The sequence below is a fragment of the Haemaphysalis longicornis genome, unplaced genomic scaffold (assembly GCF_048455015.1).
Source record: "Haemaphysalis longicornis isolate Haplotype H1 unplaced genomic scaffold, Haemaphysalis longicornis Haplotype H1 scaffold_8, whole genome shotgun sequence".
NCBI classification, from domain to species: domain Eukaryota; kingdom Metazoa; phylum Arthropoda; class Arachnida; order Ixodida; family Ixodidae; genus Haemaphysalis; species Haemaphysalis longicornis.
Genome location: NW_027526445.1, coordinates 143,451,132 through 143,471,471, shown reverse-complemented (window position 1 = coordinate 143,471,471; position 20,340 = coordinate 143,451,132). Strand labels below are relative to the sequence as shown.

The window sequence follows — 20,340 nt, the reverse complement described above, 5'->3', positions numbered from 1 at the left end:
CCACCTTGAACGACTTAGTCGAATTGTTGAGCGGCTGCAGCCTGGCTGTTATGTTCGGAGGCAGAAACTTGAGCTCGATGTGGTCGAGCTCGCAGGTGGTTTGGTTGGCCGAGCAGTAATCCATGAGAAGGCAAGTGTGACGCTCCGACGTCCCGGCTTCTGTCCCTGTCGGGTTTCGGCGAAGGCTAAGCGACCGCGGAAATCGGGGGTGCAGCGACCGCCAAAGGGCACCTTCCAGCTCGCGCGGCGTTCGATATACCCAATGTCGGCAAAAATACCGTTCGATATAAACGTACGAATTCCTATACTTTTACATAGAATTTTCAAGGGGATAATTTATGAGTTCGATATAGACAATAATTCGATATACCCGTGTTCGATATATCCGTGTTCGACTGTATGATAGAGGCAATGTTAGAATCGCCCAGCATGAGTGGTCGTACCCACTTGTAAGACACTTATTTTTACTCACTAATGAGTAAGTTTGATGATGAGTGAGTACAGACCCAGCCAAAAGTATCATAACAAGTGAGTACATGTACTCATGAATACAGTATTTGCAAGTACACTGCTCACGAGTACGTGTACTTGTAGGTCACTACTCGCAAGTACCACACTCACGAGTACCATACTCATGAGTACGGTACTTGCAAGTACAAACTGGTGAGTGTAATCACAGCGACATTGATCACAGTGACATGCATGCACGAGTCACATATTTTGCAGTGCCACAGTGCTCATTAACTACGGAAGGTAAACCAAGATAAGGTAGAGGTGCATTTCTTTCCATTATCTTTTCCGGCATGTTTCTCGACGCGGGGTTTCCCTAGCAAAAGCAAGGACTGGCATGGTGGCTTCATTGTGCTTGCTCCATTCAATTTTAAGTTAGCAGACCAAGCTCAGCGTGTAAATGAAAGTGTTTGGTTGCCAGAACAAATTTGTAGATGCACTTTTGAGTATGAGTAAAGTGAGTACAGATCAAGTACAAGTGAGTATGGACTGAGTATGAGTACTTGTGAGGACTAAAGAGTTTAAATACAGGTGAGTATGATTACAAATGAGTATGTGATGAGCGAGTTCGAATAATTTTCAGTAGAGATGAGCTTGATGATTGAGTGAATTTGATGATGAGTACAGACCCAGACAAAAAATATACCAGAACGAGCGAGTACACGTACTCATAAATACAGTATTTGCAAGTACACTGCTCACGAGTACATGTACTTGTAGGTACGCTACTCACGATTACTGTACTCATGAGTATGGTACTTGCAAGTACAAACTGGTGAGCGTAATCACAGCGACATGCATGCGCGAATCACACATTTTGCAGTGCCACAGTGCCCATTAACTAAGGAAGGTAAAACAAGATGATAAGGGAAAGGTATGGTTCTTTTTATTATCTTTTCCTGCGTGTTTTTCGTCAATTTCTCGACGCGGGGTTGCCCTAGCAAAAGCAAGGACAGGCATGGTGGCTTCATTGCGCTTGCTCAATTCAATTTTGAGTTAGCAGACCAAGCTCATCGTGTAAATGAATATCGTTGGTTGCCAGAACAAATTTGTAGATGCACTTTTAAATATGAGTAAAGTGAGTACAGATCGAGTACCAGGGAGTATGGATTGAGTATGAGTACTTGTGAGGACTAAAGAGTTTGAATACAGTATGATTACGATGAATATGTGATGAGTGAGTACGAATAATTTTCAGTAGAGATGAGCTTCTTGAGTCTGAACGAGTACACCGTGAAGGAAAAAATATTCTGATTGAGTTTAGGTGAGTTCTTTGTGTTTTTCTGACCTCTGTCGCCCAGTCATGCTTTTTGTGGCGGCTTTGGGGGGCAACTGCCTGTCTCCCACGATATTTTGTGACGACAGAAGTGTTGCCGAAAAGTGACTTGGGAGTCGCATGTTTTTTTTTTAATATCTCCCTGATTTGTTTAAAATATACAATAACATTGGTGTCATTGTTCATGGGCCATAGCAGTCTTCAATGGACCATATTTGTGTTGGCTTCATGGCCTCTTTAAAGGAGCCATGAAGACAAAATACCAGTTGGGTTTATTAGAAAGACTGCTTAGTCCAAATAACAATGATACCAATATCATCGCAATATTCGAACAAATAACAGAGATATTCAAGAAAACATGTGAAGCAGTCGCGACCGCCTAGCCAATTTCCCGCAACTTTTCTGTGACGTCATGGAACCTTGTTTGTGCGATTGGCGGCCACCTAACTGACCTGTCGCGACGACACATGACTGGACGTCTGTAATGGAGCCTCTAGTTCCATTTGACCGCATCACTTGAATGCTAACGTGCAGTTAACGCACTGAAAATTATATTTTATTGTTGGCCCCTATGACATCATTCTTGCTCATAACACGCCGCTGTGGCGCAAAATTTGAAAGTTTTAAATACTTCTTGCTTTTTTTCGTTAAAAAAACATCTTTTGTGGCTCTAATGGAACTGAGTGAGACACTGAATCCTAGTTCTTTCAAATTAAACGAAGTTGTATTTTCTCTTCATGGGTCCTTTAAGCATGAAATGGGTGAAGAATTGAAGTTTTGAAGGCTGAGTAGTATGAAACACTGCCTTCCGATGTGTCGAGCTTGCGTGGGCTGGTGCGGTGGCAATGAATTGCGCTTGGTGCTTGCTGTTCTTCGCAGCTGCATGTTACTGACGAAAAAGAGGGCTCGAGCCTTTCACTAAATAACCAAGTAACGGAATAATTAGGTGGGTTAAACTGCACATTGCAGCAAAATGAAGAGCTGGGCAAACCCACTTTGCTGTCACTTGAGGTCACTCTAAGGATGAAATGTGGTCAGATCTGCAAGCCAGCATTAACAGTTTTGCTTTAGTCAGTCAGCCCCTTGCTACCATTTTGTGTGCAGCATCTTTTGATACTGATAAAAGGTACAATCTTGCAATGAGGTGTAATGATTGGAAGACAATGCTTGGCTTTACTTATACGGAGTTTTTATTTCGAGACGCATGACATATTTGTTTGTATGGCAGCTACGGTCAGCAGGTAATCATAAAAGGAAAGCACTTAGAGTTGTATCATGGGTATTAACTTGCCATTCTGTTTGAAACCAGAGTCACTCATTTTTCAGCGGATGGCCAAGTCGTTTTTGTAAAAGGAGTTGACTTTGCTGTGTACTTATGCTTCTAAGTACATTCAGTATCCAGCTAAACACTGTGTCATTGCTCAGTAGCGCTTTTTACAAAAACTGAAAGATCGAATTGCTTGGTAAATTGTGCTGGGAACATGCAATGTTTTTTTAATTTATCCTTATGGCACAGCATGGGGTTGTGGGTAAAAGTGCAAAAATATGCTTTGCATCTCAAAATAAAAAGGTGCATCTCAAAATAAAAATTCAGATGTCAGTAATACTTCGTGCTGTCCTTGTATTAAATTGGCATTGTCAGTATTGTGCTTTATTAACTCGCCCTACTCACAGCCCCCTCAAAATTTCCTGCCTCTACCGTTCAGGGTTCAGGTTGAGTTTAAAGACAGAGAAGGAAAGCTTTAATGAACATTGAAGGGGTTAGCCCCACAAATGGCGGGGCTTGCTATTTCAGATGGAATGAACATAGAGGCAAAAAAGAAAACGGAAAAAGTATGATGAATAAGAGGGAGAAGAAAATGAAATCAGTTCGAAACACAGAAAAATTTACTGCACTAGGAGAAAAGAAGTCTAAGGAAATCAAGGTTACAGAACCTGGAATAATCCCGAGTCAGACAAAAAAGTTCAGCCTTTGTGCAACACGCGGTGTCAGTGTGCTTTTGCCACAGACCAAGAAAGTCACGCAGTTCTAAAGAGTTTTCACTTAGCAGTTGCCTTATAGTTCTTTTCACTGTTTCGCGTTGAGTTGTATGCTGCAGGCAGTAACACAAAGCATGCCGTACGTCTTTTTTCACAGAGCGCAATGGCAAGTCTGCCCAGCCTATCTTACAAAGAAAACTACAGGTGAAGGCAACGTTCAGGCGTAGTCGATAAAGGACATACCCAGTTTGCTTTGTAGGCCTTGTGGAAACTGGGAATTGCACTGAGGGTCAATCGCATGCAGAGGCAAGGGTATCCTATGAGAGTCCTGCCAAGCTGACAGCTGCAGTTCCAATTCCAGTGCAATGACGGCTGTACTTCCGTCTGGTCTGGAATGTGGGATTCCAATAGACACAAGCAGATTGTGCACCTCTTTTGCTGGTGTGTCAGACACGACGTTTCCCTAGATGCCGGAATGACCTGGCAGCCATTGAAGCGAGATGCAAGGCCCGTCCAAGTGCGTGCAATGCGTTTAGCTCATGCACAATGCAGCGGTGAGGTGTCTTCATCAGTGCTTGCAAGGCAGGCCGCAAGTTGGTAAAGATCACCCATTGCCGAGTGAAACTGTTGGTGATGTGAAGGAGTTGCACCTGAACAGCAGTTAACTCAGTGGAGGTAGACGACGTCTTGTGACGAAGTTTCTCTTGCACTGTTAGTTCCACCGACGGAATCCATACCCCAAGAGCTGATGAGTGAGACTTCACAGATCTGTCTGTGTATACCTGAACGTGGCCAAGGTAACGTGAGCTGATGTGCTTGAGCGTCAAGTATCGCAAGGCTTGTTCGGGCAGAGGTGATTCCTTGTCTACACCTAATTTGGTGAGGCATATATCCCACAGTGCAGATTTCCATGGCAGAAAGGCAGGCTTGCTTAGGCGTTCGAAGTTGGCTGGTAGGAATCTCCATACACGAGGGGAAGACACATGTCCTAGAGGGTGGTCAGCACACCAGGCTACGGGACAGAGGGTGGGGTGAAGGAACTCTTGAGCTTGGAGTGTCTGAGCTGACATGCACCTTCGCAGAGAGTTCCATTCATGGATTTGCAGCTTGGAAGGCCCAGGTAGATGTGCAGAACTTGAGCCTGTGCACACTAGCACTGAGAAGTTTGTCTTCGACAAACCGATGAGTGCTGGGAGGCTGTACCACGGAAGGCGAAGAAATAGTGCGTTATGAAGTCGCAATAGTGAAGGCACTGAGCCGCCCTATGGTTTTCCTGTCAACATCAGGAAAATGGGCATAAATGAGTGCATGCGTTATTGTAGGTGACAGATGTGGGGGGCCCAAGGTAATGATCGGTCTAATGATACTCCAAGAAATTTATGGTTGTGAACGTACGCTATTTCTGTGTCATTTATGACCAGACGGTACCGGGATACATCCCGCCTCGTGAAGGCAACTGCGGCACACTTTTTTGGGTGAAAGGAGCAGCCCGGCAGGTACTGAGGTACTTTTGAATTTCAAGAAGAGCTTTTTGCAGTTTGGATCGTATACGTCTCCATTTTTTGCCAGAAGCCCAGACACAAATGTCATCAGCATAGAGAGATATGTTGACACTCTAGAGTAGTACTTTCGTGATGCGGATCATGCGTATGCTAAACAGGGCAGGACTTAGAACCCCGCCTTGAGGGATGCCCTGTGTAATCTCATGCCACCTTGTGTTGCCTTCATTGGTGGTCATATAGACATGCCGATTCTGCAAGTAGTCAGAGCCCAGTGTGCGTCCACCCTCGTAGCCCTGCAAATGTCTTTTCCCTTCGAATAGCTTCATGAGCTTGCTATCAAAAGCTGCCTTAATGTCTAGGAACACAGCTACTGAGATATTTTTTGCCGCCTTTTGCCGATGAATGTTTCTCATCAAAGCAATTACATTGCCGATGCTACTTCCTTCTCTGAACCTTGACATCTTTGGGGGGCACACTTCTTGGTCCTCAACATGCCAGATGATTCGCTGCAGCGCCATTTTCTTCATTACCTTCCCTACGCAGCTTAGTAGAGCAATAGGGCGGTAAGAGTTGGTCAGTCGACACTTTTCCGGGTTTGAGGCCCACTACTAGGCGAGCAACGTTCCAGCTTGCTTCCACACGGCCTGTGTGCCACGACTTGTTGTACAAGGAAACACAAAGCTGAGTATGTAACACCATCGGCACCCGGCGGAGAAGGCAGGTGAACAGACGCTAATGCTGCGATTAGCTCATGCTCCGTGAATAATTCATCCATGAGCATAGCATTTATAGTGGACAGCCGATCAGTCAAAACCTTTGATATCATTGCAGAGCTCCGGGCAGCTGTAACCTTGGCGCTAAATTCATCAGCCACATCCAGTTCACTGACGCCATGCTGGAGAGCTATTGATAAAGACTGGTGAGCTTGACTCGGTGTTGCTCTCAGGCTGCAGAACATTTGCCGAAGGCGAGTCAGCGGTTTGTGGGGATCAAGCTTCCAACAAAATTCTCTCTAACGCTGTCTTGCCAACTTTTTCAAGTTCTCAATGTGCTTCTGGGCATGCGTTGAAGCTCGAATGTCATCTGATTATATTTTTTTTCACACAGCGCTCTCCTCTCCTGCGAATCTCGCAAAGGCGTTCTTATTCTCTGTCCACTGGTGCCCCCACCTTTGGCACCAAGCTCCGCTGTGTTGACTAACTGTGACTAGGCCCTAGCAATAGCTTCCCCTAGCTCTTCATTCGTAGACAGTGAATCAGCATAATACTCCAGCATGTCTTGCAAGGTCGTCCAGTTTAGTCGGGAGAAGTTGCTTGATGGTACCGCTACGTACTCCATCAATCATGGTGTTTGTCGGGATGTGGTTGCTCCGAAGCTTTCAATGTCTGGATACCAGTATGCGAAAAGCAGCAGAGAAGTAGACACCATAGTCATATCCAATACACTTGAAGCCCTCCTCCAAAGGAACGTGCGACGACACATTGAGCACTGCTAGTCCTGCTTGGCTGGCCACATCGATCAGACGGCTTCTCCTTGGTGTCGTCTTGACACTGCCCCAAGCTGGATTATACAGGGTTCGCACAGGTCCTTGAAAACCTTGAAAACCCTTGAATTTAGAAGTGTCAATTTCAAGGCCTGGAAAGTCGTGGAATTTTTAAATGGTCCTTGAAAACCCTTGATTTTTCCAGAGAGAATCAATGGCACTGTCTTTTCACAATAATTCAAAGTGTTTGTTGTGGAGTTTAGGTGCTAACAAATGTAAAGAAACATCGTAACAATCAAGTTTCAGTGTATGCTTGAAATTACAAGTTTGGTGGGAGCAGATACATGTCAATCCAATCCATGTCACGATACAATCCAGTGAAAGCCAGCTTCTGTTCTCTATCTTGCATCTTCCATATAGTCTGTGGACGCATGCTCCTTGCATGTTTCCTGTGCCTCATACGCTCCATCTGCGTTTGATTTTTCGTGCAAATGGTGGACGTGTACATTGTTCATCCTGCCTTGCAGCAACACTTGCGGATTTAATTTTAGCTGATACTCTTGCTGACAAAGGAGGAGATGCAGGCAACATTAACTAAGTTTTAAAATCAAACAGCCTCAGCAAACACAAAGGAAAAAGAAAAACCTCTAAATACCAGCCATGAAATAAAAAATAAAGCTGGGGAAGCATTTACGAACCCATTAGCAACTATCTAAATGTGCACTAATGTGCTTAGGTATTGTGCAATAAAAAACTTTTGCGTTATGTTGGAAAAGTTATAAATAATCCCATATAAAACGTTAGATGGGGACCTTGAAAATGTGTTTTCTGGTCCTTGAAAGTCCTTGAAAACCCTTGAATTTTTGCTTTTCAAGCCTGTACGTTCCCTGTGGATAGTGCGAGTTGAAGTCTACTGTAAGCAAGTGCGGCGGCGGTATAGTGTCCAAGAGGGCTTGCAGGCACTTAACTTTGAACTTTACCCTAGGTGCAATGTATGCAGTGATTATAGTGAAAGCCACCTGACTGTACTTCGCCGTTGCAACGATATACTCATTCGAGTCATCTGGCTCCTCATTCTGCTATAGAAAAGTCATTACGAATTGCAAGGAGCACTCTGCTGTTTTCTGAGCTTGTCAAAGACCGATACAGCGAGTATCCCGAAAGACTGACATCCCGACGCAGCCTGGATTTTCAAATAGCGATGACTGGGAACCTGTGCTTATTGATAAGTTGCCTAAAGTCAGAAAACCAGGATGATAGTCCGCAGGGATTCCACTGCAACACTCTTGCCTGATTCCGAAGAGTTTGCATCGGCACCGTCATAGCACTCGCAGTAGAAGTTACAGCCAGTTTCGACGGAATAGGTAATGATGTCAAGTAAAGTAAGAATAACACGAGTCACAGGAGATGGGAGAGGTGCTAGGACTGACCGTACGGCATCACTGAGGAAGAGTATTGATGAGCCAGAGTTCATAGATGGTTGCGCATTCTACCGGCTCATGCGGTCTTGGCTAGAACGTGTCCAGGTGGGCTGCCAAGGGGCAGCAGGAGCAGTGGGAGGAGTTGGAGCTTGAGGAAGGTGATCAGGTGGTGGTAGCGGCGGGAACTCAGAAAAGCCAAATCGGTGTTTTGACTCTGCCTCTTTTCTGTCGTGTTTTGGTATCTTGATGCGTGGAGTGTTTCTTGAATGAGACCGCCACCTTTGCTGCCTTGTAACCCACTTTGTTTTGGCTCTTGTACTTGTAGATGCTTCGCTCTTGTCGAAACGTTGGACCAAGTCAGGCTCATGAGTCCTGCTACAGTTTGGACAGCGCTTCTGAGTTAAAGTACAGGTCTTCAGCTTATGGTCGTCTCCACAGTGTGGACAGCACAACTTGCGCTTGCATGTTCCGGCCATATGACCAAAACGTTGACATCGGGTGCACTGCACCGGCTTTTCTTTGTAGTCGGAAACCTGGTGTCGGCTGTGTCCCAGGGTGACAGATTCAGGTCTCGTGTCAGTGGTGAAAATAATCTGTATAACCTCTGATGTTCCCATGCATCACATCGATCGTGCTAGTGTTCTCTGCCACATGCTGTCGTGTATTTTGATGTTGAAGATGCCCTGGAGTACTCCCCTGATAACTCTAACAGCACAGCTTGCTGGGCGAGGTTCATAGGCACACACGGTAATGTCCCCTGATGGCTGTTATTTGCAGGAGGCGTTCGGTAGGATCGGCATTCCGTGTGTCTATATCCTGTGGGGATTCTCCCCTGTGAGCGCCCACGTTAGGCCGTTTCAAACTGCCGCGCGCCACCTCTCCTGCCATCTGGGAACACACGGCAGAAAGACTGTGTGATGGAGGGGGGGCGTGGCGCATCTTTGGGCACGCTAGATAAGGGCAGCGGTGCTTGGTAGCGGGGGGAGTTGCCAGCCGGGAGCGCCGCCGGTCACAAGAGAGAAGCCACCGCCGTCAGCCACCTCGAAGAAGACGCACGTCAGCAAGGCCCGCCGTTCGTCCCGCCGTACCGTAAGCCCTGGGACCCTGAAGTGCTTTTGTTATGTGCTTGGTTGATTGTATCCCCTGTTCCATTTATATTTCATTTTCCACTGCTTGAGTAAAGCGCAATTGTTCCTCTTGCAATGTTCTGTGCGTGATGTTTTGACGAGGCCGTTGCCTGAACCCCCCTCGGTAGGCAGAACTACCTACAGTGGCGCCCAACGTGGGGCGCCACTGTAGGTAGTTCTGCCTACCGAGGGGGGTTCAGGCAACGGCCTCGTACGTTGGGCGCCACTGTAGGTAGTTCTGCCTACCGAGGGGGGTTCAGGCAACGGCCTCGTCAAAACATCACGCACAGAACATTGCAAGAGGAACAATTGCGCTTTACTCAAGCAGTGGAAAATGAAATATAAATGGAACAGGGGATACAATCAACCAAGCACATAACAAAAGCACTTCAGGGTCCCAGGGCTTACGGTACGGCGGGACGAACGGCGGGCCTTGCTGACGTGCGTCTTCTTCGAGGTGGCTGACGGCGGTGGCTTCTCTCTTGTGACCGGCGGCGCTCCCGGCCGGCAACTCCCCCCGCTACCAAGCACCGCTGCCCTTATCTAGCGTGCCCAAAGATGTGCCACGCCCCCCCTCCATCGCACAGTCTTTCTGCCGTGTGTTCCCAGATGGCAGGAGAGGTGGCGCGCGGCAGTTTGAAACGGCCTAACGTGGGCGCCCACAGGGGAGAATCCCCACAATCCATAAGGTTGAGCCTGTAATTTGGTTGCACCTACCCCGTCCGGTACGTTACCTTTCAGGCTTTCTTTCAGCGACAGTGGATTGAAGTGAGTAAGAATCTTTTTAATCCAGTGGCCTTCAGATCACAGTAATACTATGCTTTTGGGCACTTGGAGCGCCACTGCTTGCCATGGCAGATAGAGATCTTTTAGATCCTCGACACCGTTATAAAGGCACAAGTCGAAACTTCTCCTTGTTGGAGAAGAGTGCCGTCATTAGCGTACTCATGGGTTATGGTGGTCGAAGACTTGAAAGATATTGAGCTGATTTCGTGATCAATAACATCAGTTGTGATATCAGTGCGTTTGGCACAATCGCGTCTTGTGGTGTAGTCCTCGTAGAGGGCAATGTTCAGGAGGTTGGAGAGGCACACTCTACGGAGCATTAGGAGTGGACGGTAGTCCTAGTGCCCAAGGAGCAGCTGCAGCCATCGAGCCACTCAAGCAACTACCAGATGTCTGTCGGCCTACCAATGTATGTCCATTCCGGCTCTAGCGGGCGTCCACTGGACGTCCATTTCAGAGCCGAGGGACCTACCATTTATGTCCGTGGGACGTCCGGATTTAACACAGCGTTCGCGCAGGTCCTTGGAAACCTTGAAAACCCTTGAATTTAGAAGTGTCAATTTCTAGGCCTGGAAAGTCCTGGAAATTTTAAATGGTCCTTGAAAACCCTTGATTTTTCTGGAGAGAACCAATGGCCCTGTCTTTTCACAAGAATTTGAAGTGTTTGTTGTGGATTTTAGGTGTTTAAAATGTAAAGAAACATTGTAAAAATCAAGTTTCAGTGCATTGCGTGAAATTACGAGTTTGGTGGATTGTCATTATTACACGGCAACATTGGGAGCAGCACTCCTCAATAGAATCTATGTCACGATACAATCCAGTGAAAGCCGGCTTCTCTTCTCTATCTTGCATGTTCCATCTAGTCTGTGAACGGCCGCTCCTTGCATGTTTTCTGCGCCTCGTACGCTCCATCTGCGTTTGCTTTTATGGGCAAATGGTGGATGTGTACATAGCTCATCCTGCCTTGCAGCAACACTTGCCTATTTTAATTTCAGCTCATACTCTTGCTGACAAAGCAGAAGATGCAGGTAACAGTAACTAAGTTTTGAAATCAAGCAGCCTCAGCAAAACACCAAGAAAAAAGGAAGACCTCTAAATACCAACTGTAAAATAAAAAATAAAGCTGGGGGAGCATTCACGAACCCGTTAGCGCATATCTAAATGTGCACTAATGTACTTAGGTATTGGGCAATAGAAAAATTTTGCATAGTGTTGAAAATAAATAATCCCAGATAAAACATTACATGGGGGCCTTGAAAATGTGTTTTCTGGTCCTTGAAAGTCCTTGAAAACCCTTGAATTTTTGCTTTTGAAGCCCGTACGAACCCTGTAACAGTTCTGAACGTCCATTCAGACATCCGAAATTGAATGTATTTCAGACTTTCAGTAAAAATTTACAGAACCACTAATGGTGCATTAACGAGAAGCATATGTTCCTATAACGAATACTACACTGCACAACACCACCCACTACCAGATAAGTATACACAAACATGGTATACTTGCTTCACGCTTTATGTCAGCGGTTCTCACATTATATACAGTCAAACCCGCTTATAGCGAACTGCAATATGCATCGTGATTAGTTCGATATATCCAATAGTTCGATATAGCCGAACCCGCCGATAACGAGCTTATTGTTACGAGTTCGCATTGCGCGGTAGTCCCCCCTCCTCAACTCCACCATCCCTGCATGCAGAAACGAACACAGTAAAGTAGCCATTAACCATACCAAAATAATCCATTTATTGCAAGTAATAAAGCTACTTTCCGCCTTAACTGCCCAAGTTGCAAAAAAAAGCGTGATTTTTGTTTTCCCTTTCGTTTTGGCGGCTTCAACTAGCATAACATTCTCTACACGAAACATTGTTTGCACCAGTTCGAGTCCGCGTCCTCAAAAATCTAAGATGCATTGGCGGGGCACATCGACTGCCGAAAGCACTTCATTATAAGCGTCGGACGGATTTCACTCGCGACATCATCGGGAACGCTGGCGAGCTCTTCCCACAGTTCACCGATGCTGCTGTCTTGGTCCGAACTCGCTGACAGGGCGGGTTCCGTCGTGAGTCCCGCGCGTCGGAAACAGTTACGGAAAGTATTGGGCGTCACGTCACGCCGTGCGAGGCGCAATGTCTCAGTCAAGGCTCTAGCTTCGTGGTCGCGGCCAATCCACATCTCAATCGCCGCTCCGAGATTATGAATTTTGGCGGCCATTCTAGGCGCGCAGAGTTCGATATATCGGATGTGAACTTCGTTATAAGGAATATGTTTCCCATGTATTTCCGTAACTGAAATATTTTTGTTCGATATATACCCTAATTCGGTCTATCCGGGTTCGTTATAGCCGGGTTTTACCCTACACTAAAGAGATCATCGTTGGAGTCGGTGTGGTGCTTCAAAAAAGAAAAAGTAGGCTTAATTTCAGTAACACACAGAGGAAACAGTACACACAGATGGAACTTGCAATATACTATTCAGAGTGTTGATGTGCAAAATCTATTTAATGGAAAAGCAGAGGACCTGTTCCATTTTTGCATGTTTCATCAATTTCAGAATAAATTTATGCCATGTGCAGAATCAGTTTTGCCATAATTTGATGCTTCGTTGTAACTTTGTACGTCCACGGGAGGATGTCCTTTGGATGCACGAAAACGTATATCCTTTGAACAGTGTACGTACAGTGGCCATCTAAATTTGGCATGGCATGTTCGGCTGTTTTTAGATGCGACGCTCAGAGCATCTCTTGTCGGCGGCCCTGTCCTTCCTGCGTGCGTCCGTTGTCCGCGTGCGTCCGTTGTTGTCCGCAGTCACTCTCCCCCTCTCCTCTCCGATAGTGAACACTCTCTCGCGAGGGGCATTGAATTGGATTGGCCTGACTTGGATTAGATTTGGATTGGATTAAAGTGGATTGTGTTGCGTCATAGCCGCGGCACTCTCTCTCCGCCGTCTCCTCTCCTTCGGGCGCGCTGGGCATATAACCGGTGTGCCGCTCTTCGGCGGCCTTTCGGTCGATGGTTGCTCTCCGCTTGCGCTTGAACCCCCCTCAGCGTAGCATCACACCAGGGTTCCCGCGAGGGTAGGTGGGCGTAATTTTTTTGGACGTCCGTGGTTGCTTGGGCAAGGAGTGTAACAAACAAATGGGGAAGCTCCGGCGGCTCTGCGGAGCCCGTGGGCAACATCGTGAACGTTGGAAAACACAATTATAACCTGTTGTCGGTATAAGTCTTGAGAGAGCACAAATAATCCAGAAAGCGCAGAGCGGGCCGAGCATCACTTCACTTCGTCGTCGTTTTCCAGAGCTTCAAGAGGTGTGCTGCACAGCCAATTGTCCTTGAGTCGGCAAAACCCATCTGAGCAGATAGTGGTGTAATAAAGGCATGAGTTGCGTGAGGTGTCATCCGTGCCTGATTTTGCGCTGCAGAGGGAACATCAGGTGAATGTTGGGATGGCGCTGTTGAGGGTGCATGCAAAATAAAACGTTGTGGCCCTGGGTGGCGTATTGAGCTGCACTTTTTGCAGCGAGGCTGTTAGTCTCTCGTTAGTTGGGAATTATTGTGGTGTACATGTGTAGGAAGGAGGTGGTAGCGAAGAGAATGAACACGACTTTGTTGCTCGCGTGTCTTCAAAGAGCAAGAAAAAAAAACAAGCCAAAAGAATGCACATGACACAGCCTGTCTGGAAAGGCTTTGCCTATGTAAAGTTATCATTTGGGAATTCTTTTGTCGTCTTCCCAGGTGACTGAATTGAGAGACAGACAGACAGAGACAGACCAAAACTTTGGTGTTTAGGTACCCCGAGAAAGTCTAAAAAGCCAACACCTTTGCAAAGTTGCATCATGTTTGCTGCTACTTAAATGAGGATTTGTTTCATACTTGGTTCGGATTGTGTTGCAAATGGCACCTAGAACGAAACTCCACTTTCTCAATTACAAAGTAATTTATCTAGTTTGAAAAGATGTAAATGCTTAAAGGGACAGGCACCTATTTTTGTGGAGTGCATGTCCTCTAGCTCGTATGAAAGCCAGCGTTGTATATACTGAAGTAACCGGAATGACTTTTTTGACAAACAGGCGGATAACAAAATTTTAAGTTTGCACTAAAATTTCTGAAGTCTCAAAGGTAGCGCCATGTGGCGTGCAAACGTGAAACTACATTACGTATCCAAATATCGTCAATTTCAGCGCGTCATTCCGAAAACCCGTGAAATATTATGAAAGGTAGCAAATTGTTTTACCCAATAACAAGTTTTTAAATCCCTCTTTTAAAGAAACCCTGTAACAGTTACCGTCTACTACTGGGAATACTTTTGGGGTAAAGCATACGGTCCCAGCAATCTCCTCCCGTAACAATTATGAAAATCCGTTCCGCACGGAAACTACGCGCGATGAGAAATCGCCAATAATTATTCCCTCTCATCTCGACCGCGCACAACGCGGTGAAAGCTGTATGCTCTCTCGGCGAGAGAAGCGGCTCGTGGCCTTCGATATATTACATGCCAGGGAGTTTTCTTCTTTTCTCCGCAACAAGGAGGGGGCTATTTCGGGTCCGATGCCACAAAAAAGCAGGCATAGCTGGCTTTTCTCAAGCGCGTGCTGAGGCTGGTGGGCATTTTTGAAGCAATAAACATTTGTTTTCAAGCGATTTCGTTGAAAGGGGAGTATTGAGTCCGTCACTCAAACTCCGCGTACACTCAAAACTCAAACCACTTCAACTTCGCCGCCAGGTCGCCCGCCTCAAATTTTTGTATCTACTGTACGACAACAAAACCGGCCACCACAACGGTCATTGAGGATCAATCACAGCAAGGCCATATGTCCGTACTTCACTCGCACTAAAATATTTCAAAAGTGTACAAGTGTTGGTGCATTTAAACATGCATTGTATAATCACCTTTTGTAACCATCTCCTGCTTGGGCAGTGATGCTGCCTGCAGTATTTCTAAATAAATAAAATAAACACCAAAACTATGCGTACACGACGGCAGCTCGTCATAGGAAATGCCAGAAATGAGCTGCAAAGTTGACCAATGACAGCCAATAGGATAGTCATGGCCATAATGGCGTCGTCTAGGCCGTGCTAGGGGTGCATAATGAGAATTGAGAGTGCGGGTGGTTTTTCCGCGTCTGTCACAGCGATTTGCGCGCTTACCGCTTCACGTGCACGCTTATTTTTTACCTCAGGTATCCTTGGCAGTGTAATCGAAACGTCGCACAGGTTTACTTTAACTGAAGTCTTGCAGGGTCGTTTTAATGTCCCATGCAGTTAAAAGTATGTTGTCGCACAGCTCACGGCTATGGTTGGCAGCATTACTTTTGGCGGAACACGTATGGCTAGTAGACCTAATAATTTTGATTTCAAATGTTCCAGGATGCTATCAGTAAAACCGTTGCAGATTAAGGCTTTCTAAGTGATGCTCTTTGATTGCAGATAAAGAAAATATGCTCGAAAGAAATCGGTTTTCTGTACCTTTAAAAACATTACAAAAGCACGCACATTATCATCTTACAATTCTGAGAATTTCCCAATCGTCTCTGCTATCATTATCAAACCTCACCTCATTCCCTTTTAATTGTTACTTATTGCTAATGTAATATAATTCAAATGACATTTGCCATGTGAGAGGGGTGTAAATATAAATAACCTGAACTGCTCAGTGCATCGTTGCCTGTGTCCGGTCTTGCATTTTTGTCATGGCCCTGAACGCACCTTCCCCCATTTGCCCCGCCCCTGCCACAGGCACTGTGCCCTGGCCCTGGACCGAATGCACAGCCACCCCGAGTTGGTAGAAGAGGTGGCCAGGCTGGAGGAGGTGGACGAGGCAGGCACAGGCGGCTGCCATGGTCCGGGAGGGACTGCGGTGCACGGAGGGACTGCACGACTTCATGCGTCTCGCCAGAGTCGTGCAGGAACGAGTCTCCTGCCATGCGCGCGAAGATGGCAGCACACAACTAGATGCCCTGAACGAGGACTGCTGGAGAGCAGTAAGGCGCTACCTGAACCTGCATGATATCAAGGAGTCGGCCGGAGAACTGCCGTGACAGTATAGTCTCGGCGCTGACAGGATGGAGTGGTATTGAGCTGGAGTAATAAAGTTCAGAGGCTGTGAGGCATCCTGCAGTTTTCACTTGTCCTCTCAACGTACCTTTCCCCCTGTTTTAAGGGAACAGACATTCGAATGCAACTTAAGACCGACAATGGCAGAAGTTGCCCGTGCGCCTCGTCACAGCGGCCAGCTGTTGCTCTGCATGACGCAGAGAGTGCATCACTGCGAGTATTTTGAACAGGACAAGGGTCGTTTCTGGGATTTTTCGGTAGCTGGTCGACTGTTGCTTGAAAACACAAGAAGGTTCCAGCAGCGAAGGGTAAGGTCTGTGGACAAGGTAGCAAGAAACGTGGCCTGATGCGCACTTGCAGAGGTGGTCATATTCCGCAGCGCAGGAAGAGAACGGTCGGCCTCAGATGTCTGAACATCAAAGCTCAGTAGGGGTGGTCTGGTTGCGGTGGTGCTGGGAACAACTACGTCACAGCTAAAATCGCTTCCAAATGTGCTCCACCAGGGTTTAAAATGACGGCACATTTCTGGTGGGTTACAGCCATGTTGCCTGCACAAAATTGGATTACGTTAAGCGGGCAATCATGGTGATACGTGTCCGTCTTATGAAGCATGTCGGGCTTATGTACCTGTTTCGGTTACATAACGTAAGCATTATTTTACCAAAGATACGGAAACATTTATTCTGTACTATCCAGTTTGACGGGCAAGATTTCGATGGGGGGCTTCAAAACGAGTTTCTCACAACAAAGTGGCATTTTACAGGCACCCAAGGAAACATCTTAACCACTTTATTTCAAATGAGTTAAGCTATGCAGTGGTGCCCAAAAGTTTCACTCGAGGCACGTTAATTGTTATCAGGAAAGAAACTAGCCGACAAAAAACTAGTAAAGATGTACAGTAACAAACGAATGAAATGCTTACAGGAAAATATGAACCATAACTTACAAATAGCGTGATTTCTTCCTGTTGAAGTGGAATTGTCATGTGGCTTTATTACAGCAACAAGGATTGAAATTATGTGTGCCCAAATATACCACTAGCCAGCTGTTATCTTTTGTCCAATGCCCATAATCTATGATTTTTTGTGCTCTGTTCATATTTTCATGTTCTCTTTTCATTTGTTCATGACTACACGTTTCACCCATATACAGTATAGGCCTTATGCAAAATCTGCTGCCCTCTCGCGGCCACCGCGAGCGCGACCGCCATGTTCAAGGGCTCAACTGGAAAGCGGAGCATCGAACTGTAGCGAGTTCCCGGCGATCTATCGTTTCCTGTCGTCCAGGATGCCTACATACTGTTGTGTGCCATGTTGCACACAAAGTGGGAACAAGGATGCTCAAGGGGCAAAGGTAAGAATGCTAGAAGTCAAAGTATTAATGTTTATCGCGTGTCGCGCGCGCGTGTGTGCGTTCCGCGCGTGCGTGTCGCGCGCGCGGCGAATCGTATCCGTGTAAAATTCGTTCATGTAACAATGACAACAACAAATTGTGTCCGTGTGATATGAAAGGGGTTACCAAAGAAATTGCCTGCTTGTCTCAATATGCCAGAAATATCTCGCGCTAACGCAGCGGCGATTGCGGACTATACTACTTCGGTGATCGGCGCGAACGCGACCTCGCGCTAACGCAGCGGCGATTGCGGACTACTACTTCGGTGATCGGCGCGAACGCGATCGAAGCTATAAAAAGAATTACAGCGAATGCTGAATGGAACGGCCAGCGCTCGTGCGTGTAATACTGATAAATTAGCGTTCGTGCTTGCTGGTCCGGTGTTTGAAATTATTTGATCCCTCGGAAGGCAGGAGTGTCAACTGGCTTGAACATAGAGGGTGAAACCGCTGTGTTTACATGCTTTGCGAGTTCAAGGCGAACGTCGCTGCTACAGTTCATGTCCGGACGTACTTTATGTACTGTTTGAAAGATACCGTTCTTTACATTCTCACAACGAAGAGAAGTTTGCACGCGATGTAAGCATTCTGCGTTCACACCAAATGCATTGCAAAATGAGTTCGAGTGGTCGCGTGAACGAACTCCGTGCCGAACACGAACCATCGCTTGATCCGCGATTTTTCTTGCCATGAATGACGATTATCTGGCGAAAAGCACACGCAAAAAAAAAACCGCTGCGCAAAAAAAAGATGCCCTTCTAATGAAAAAAGATACATGGAAAAAGACGCAGTTTAGGTACATTTATTGTATGCCTTAGTTCTGCAATTAGCGCAATAAATGATTATTGAGCATTTTCAGTGCATAATTGAGGAGGTAGAACGAAGGAGAGGAGGGGGTAGCTGTTTCGTAGACATTGTTCTCTGGGGTGTACCACGGTTGTACCCTCTCATTTTAGCAAGTATTTCTTTGCTACCTTCCTTAGGTGAACCTATCGTATAGTACTTGCGATTACAATCACCAAAATTAATCACCAACTGTGTTCGATCGTTTGTAATCTGCACATTCATTATCGTGGCAAGAATTCCTTAGTATTTATTTTTCATTCAAAACGCTTCCATCAATCGAAAATTTACTCTGCACCGGGCTGCAGCATTGCAGTGCTATTTGATTTCTTAAAAACGGGATTTTTTTTTTGCGAGCGACCCAGGATTGCTGTTACAAAAACAAGCGCAAAGTTGAATTGCGGAAGAGCGAGCATTCGTCAATGTTTTTTCGCTTTCATAAGGACGATTTACCGCACTGTTTGTTGCAAAACACGATACCCCGGCGCTACTTGAACAAACAAAAGCCGTGAGCCAAATATTTATTGCATAAAACAAGAAACGCACAAGAAGTGAAACGGAACACGCGTGTTGCGGCTGCCCGAGCGACTGATTTTTCAAAACTTCGATTTGCGTGCGGCACCATTGATGGCTCGGTAAGCTACAGAATGTAATTCATTCTAGGCACCATTAAAGAACTTCTGCGCAAACTCAAAAGCACATACAAATAACAACAAACCAAGAGTACTTGTACCCGGCGCACCGTTTCGTCTTCATCGTCGGCAGGCAAACGCACGATTCGGTGGCGAACTTGTAACTGCGCTCCTGGTGCCGTTGCGATTGCGTTTTGGACGCGTAATATGTATCCGCGAAGCCGGACGGGAACCGGGGCAACGCAGACAAGTCCACACACCATTCATCAGTCATTACGTGCGACAACACAGCACGAGACGTGCAGCGAGTCACCAAGAAGCGATAACACGCACGCGCAGCACCTTGTAGCACACGTATTCCCGACCGGCGCTATCCTTAAACATGGCGTCGAAGCGAGGGTTCGATTCGGCTGCGACAGAGGGCAGCACTTTTGCATAAGGCCTATAACCTCGTTACGACAGACCATCATAGTGATAATGATTTCAGTCTGCTGTAAAAGAAGTATGAACTATCCAAATACTGGTTGCCACAGACTTTGAGGGAATCGTGGATGGGGTCCGTTATAGCAAGAGTTCATTCTTCTCGGCTACTAAAAACAAAACAGGGAAAAAAGAAAGTATGCTGGTCATTTCTCAAAATCTAGTTGCAGCTGAAACAGATTGGTTTTTAACGCCAACAAACCTTCAGTGTGGCGGGTTTTTCAGCTGTTTTATCTTCCTATGATGCTATGGGGCACTTCACAAAATCACACGCATGGGTCTTGCATTTTCTTTGCTCCTGTGGTATGGCGCCCTCTCCATGTTTACAGTCACCTATATAGTATTACTACTCTTTCATTTCTTCAAGCTGCACTTGCATTTTCATTGTCCGAACATTAATACAAGTGAAGGGCAAGTAAGGGTCTCGTTGCTAAGCTTGGTGATTTAGCCGTCCATATTGTATGGGGGCTTACATTTTTATGTTTCAGCTATGGTATCGTTCATATAAGAACATCTGATCTGTTGCACTATAACATTTAAAATTTAAATCCTTTCACGTGACTGCCAAGATATCAGTTACATATACTACAGGTGGATGCAAAGTTTCATTTCTTCTAATTCACAATTATTTTTAATTGTTTCAAATTGTTCTTGTTTGGTCACCTCTGTAAAGAAGAAACACAAACACTGCAAACATAAAATGAAAGGTTGTATGCACCTGAAAAGTCCTCTGTATAGGTGCAAAGATGGGCTTGCTAACCTTTTAACTGGTCTGTTATATCTGAATGTATGTTGTAGCAGAATCCGCAGTACAGGAAGCTTAATCCAGAGATGGCAAAATTCTAAAAAGTAATAA

General features: G+C 46.0%; 1 protein-coding gene across 6 annotated transcripts in view; it reads left to right on the top strand.

Annotated features, from left to right (window-relative positions):
- LOC144149999 (uncharacterized) overlaps positions 1-16,194 on the top strand; it is an 86,038-nt gene extending 69,844 nt beyond the window's left edge. For 5 of the 6 annotated variants that reach the window (XM_077681767.1, XM_077681769.1, XM_077681765.1 and 2 more), the window contains one exon: positions 15,821-16,194. In XM_077681767.1, the coding sequence (XP_077537893.1) occupies positions 15,821-16,091 (271 nt within the window). In that variant the 3' untranslated portion in view covers positions 16,092-16,194. The remainder of the gene's footprint in view (positions 1-15,820) is intronic. The other variant, XM_077681771.1, reaches the window with a different exon arrangement.
- The last annotated feature ends 4,146 nt before the right edge of the window (positions 16,195-20,340 follow it).